The 3,740-nt window shown below is 53.8% G+C and overlaps 1 protein-coding gene across 1 annotated transcript; it reads right to left on the bottom strand.

The window, feature by feature from the left end:
- Positions 1–2,756: 2,756 nt before the first annotated feature.
- Positions 2,757–3,197, bottom strand: KCNE5 (potassium voltage-gated channel subfamily E regulatory subunit 5). The gene has a single exon (XM_075539678.1). It carries the CDS (start codon positions 3,195–3,197, stop codon positions 2,757–2,759), a length of 441 nt encoding a protein of 146 aa, XP_075395793.1.
- Between the last annotated feature and the right edge of the window lie 543 nt (positions 3,198–3,740).

Below are 3,740 nucleotides of genomic sequence, written 5' to 3'. Positions count from 1 at the left end.
GGGGACAGACTGCTGAGTGGGTGGGAAAAACAACCAGGCAAATCTATTACAATGTTTAACATCCTGGCTAACGTTTATTTTTCTCCAATTTGTACAGTCAGATCATGCTCTTCAGGGATTCATGATCAAAACTGGGGCATAGCCAAGCACTGAGTTCTTTCTTCTCTCTTTCTTTAGCGGATTCTGCTTTGATCATTTCAATGACGTTGACACCGCAATGGCTAATAGTCAAGTGTCCAGATTCTGGGAAGTTGTCCCAATCTGGGACACAGTTGCAACCCTGAAAATATTTGGGGGGAGGCAATGGAACAGTAAAGCAAAGAGTTCACCCAAGACCAGTTCACTTTGGTCCCGAGGAGCTTGCTATGGGTGCGGTCGCTATAGGTGCTGTCGCTATAGGTGCTTCGTCGTGAAAAGATGAACATGGTAGCCGTATATTAGTTCCACCCCAGGCCCCTGAATGGTTACCATGGGCATTGTCCCAGTTGCTCCTAACTCTTTTTCATTTCATGTTTTTTTTAATTTTTGGTGACAGAGCAGTAGAGTTTCGAAAGATGCCCATGGGGGCGGGCGAAGGATGCAAGTATATTTACAACGTTGTGATATCGAAAGCAATGCTAACGCTTCTGTTACCAAAACAGCTTTGTGTCCCTAGATGTGCCAGATGAAGGTAGGATGTTATTGTCCTTGGAATGCTGGGCTGGGAACTGATCCCCCATATGCCACTGGAATGGCTGCCTACAAGAGAATTTCAGAAAGTTCATGGACATTTTTCACTCCTTTCATTTCATTTTTCCCAGGAACGTTTTAAAGCCACTGGGGTCCTTTTCCTCCCTCTACATTCCCCTTGGGCTCTCTGTCTGGCCAGAGTGGCTTGCCCACAGTTCTTCTCTCTTCCTCCAATTGTCTTGCGCTCCCGCCCAATCCCTTGTCCTTACCTGCAAGGAGACAAAGTGACAGCGTCTGGAGCTAGAACTGAAGAGGAATCAGGGAGGCAAGGTCAAGGTAGCTTCAAGGAGTGAATTCTGGGAATAAACCATGATGTTCATTTAACTTCTTAATCATTCCAGTCAAATAACAGATGGGCATAAATGAATGAGGTTTGTGTATTATCCCATGCATTTTAAGTGACCCAGAAGATCTTTGTCCTGCTATAACTAATGCAATTAGCTGTATCTTAGCGAATTGACTTTAGAGCTAGAGGGGCTTTTATGTGTATTTGATAAAGCTCAAAGAATCATTGTCATCTCATTCCTAAAAGTTTCTGACAACCTTCTGAGATCAGGAGAATATCAACACACACACACCCCTGAGTCCCGCATCTGTGGCTAGGTTTACCTAGGACAAACACTCTGGCCTGTGGTTGAAAGGTTACGCTAATTGGTGACTTTCCAAGAGTTGGAATCAACAGCGAGGGTGGTGGGTTTGGATTTTTATTTTGTTTTTCATTCTTTTTTAAGAAATATTTTTCCCCTGAGTTACTAGTGTAGCTTTGTTAATAGCAAATAATGGTTGTTGTGAGGGTTTTTTTTTTTTTTAGTGCATCTTTAAAAACTCTACAAAGAAAATGGGAATTCCTTAGGAGCATGATCAAAGTGCTTCTAAATTTAGGAAAGATAGGTGGTATTAAACAAAACAGTTGGGGAAATAACCCATTTGGCCATTGCTATCTTTTCTTGGTCCACAATCATAACTAATGTATTGCAACTTGATGGAGAGATATGTATAGAGATAGCACAACCCAGGTCCCCCAATGCAAGCAATCCAAAAGCAAATGAGATTCCTTCCTTCACTCTACCGGCAGGGGTCCCAGGGCCAAGATCTTTTGAGAGAAGAGCCATGGGTTATTGTTTCATCAACCTTTATTACCTGCCTCTGACAGTCCCAGGATTACAGAGCAGGGGACATCTGAGCCTTCTGCTCCCCTGATGAAGCAGCCAGCTGGAAAAACAACTGAATCAATATCAACGATGCCTGGGGAGGTGTGTGGGGTGAGACTCCCAGTAAGGGTAATGCACAGCAGAAGATGGCCGTGCTGCTAGAGATCTGGCAAGTTGCCTTTGGGATGGCAACTGGGGATGCAAGAAAACCGTCCAGGTCTCCCCCTGCCTGTTAAGTCCCCCTCCCCCTCGGTCCCCAAGAAGCCCATTCCATGCCACAGATTGGACCTCGTGTCCGGCTAGCTCCCCGTAGGGGAGAGGGAGGGAGGGCAAAGACGTAGGAGGTTTCTTCCTTTTCTTTGTCTCTGTCCCTAAGGCAACAGGAAGCTGGAGCTGCTGCCACAGCCAGCTCTGGCGATGATGGCAGCCCGATGGCTCGGCCGTGAGCAGTCTCTGGCCATCCCCGGAGCCGCTGCCAGTGAGACGGCCCAGTGTTCTGATTGACTTCAGTGCTTCCGTTCAGGCCAAGTGTTGAATTTGTTGGACGCTGTTCCTGGAGACCTGGAGAGTGGTGTCCCGGCTGTCTGAAGACAAGAGAGCAGAGGCAGTGGACGTGCAGTCGGATGTGCCCGCTGGGGGGTAGGGGTGGGAGGTGGAAGGAAGGCGAGCAGGAGGGAGAACATGGCCATGGGGTAGGTAGGGCTGTGCTTCTCCTTCCAGGGCCTTGCAGGCCAGGTGCCCTAGCCTTGCATGATGACCTGGGCCTCAGGTGAGGAGAACCTTGAAAGGGGAGGAAACAGCAGGCGCCGCGCCCAGGTGAAGTGAAATGAGCAGGGCGCTGCTGCTGCTGCGGCGGCGGCGGCGGCGGCGGCGGCTCTAGACCCCCTCGGTGCCTTGGGGGAGGGAGGGCAGCCCCCCAGGAACGAGCTGGAGCTGTCGGCGGCTCTCAGTCGGGGAGCCCGCGGCGGTCTCGGCGTCCGCGGCGGCCAAGGCGCCTCCAGCCCACTGGTGCTCCGCGCAGGCCGGGGCTGCTTCGTCCTTGGCCTCCCTGAGCTTGCGAGAGCGGGTGTAGGCCAGGATGAGACCCCCCGCGAGACAGGCATAAAAGATCATGATGAGCAGGATGTAGAGGTAGGCGTCGTCGCCCTTGGCGCTGGTCACCTCGCGGCCCACGAAGGGGTCAGGCACGACCCCCATGCCCAGGCTGGGGCTCGGGCCCGAAGCAGCCCCCAGGCCACTGGCGTTGCCCCGGTGGTGCAGCTCAAGCAGCAGACGGTTCAAGAGGGTGCGCATCCGCTGGCTCTCGCTGCAGTTCATGGCTGTCGGGGAGGGACACGGCGGCTCCAGGACGCTGCTGACCTTTCCCCCTGAGAGAGGGAAGCAAGCGAGGCGGACGGAGCCCCGGGCAGGAGATGGCGACCGATGGCAGTGACACCCAGCTCCCGGGCAGGCGGTGCAGTGGCTGGGGGCGCTGGACGCTGGGGCCTCCTTATCCCCTCACCCCCGCCCCTCCTCCCTGTCCCCACCACGCCCCCTCTGCCCCCGCGTCAGCCTCTTCCCAGGCTCCGGCTGTCTCTGGCGCTCTAGGGAAAGGGGACAGCTGGTGGGAGGAGGAGAAGGGGGACAAGGGAGGGGGCAAATCCGGAGGAGAGGCGGAGAGGGGCGGGAGCTGGGAATGCTGGAGGCCCCAGGCAGCAGAGGTTGGCAGGGCAGCTTGCTGGGGACAAGCCTGGACCCTGGGTTTGTAAAGAGAATTCCTTCCAACTTCTGGCCACCTGCCCGAGGACAGGCCCTGCGTTGGCCCAGATACAGCATCTAACCCCCTAAAGCCAGTCCTGCCCACTGGCCCTCAGGGGAGAC

Source organism: Tenrec ecaudatus, chromosome X (genome assembly GCF_050624435.1).
Source record: "Tenrec ecaudatus isolate mTenEca1 chromosome X, mTenEca1.hap1, whole genome shotgun sequence".
In the NCBI taxonomy this organism is placed as follows: domain Eukaryota; kingdom Metazoa; phylum Chordata; class Mammalia; order Afrosoricida; family Tenrecidae; genus Tenrec; species Tenrec ecaudatus.
Note: the sequence above shows the minus strand (reverse complement) of the source record. Positions and strands in the feature narration are given on the sequence as shown.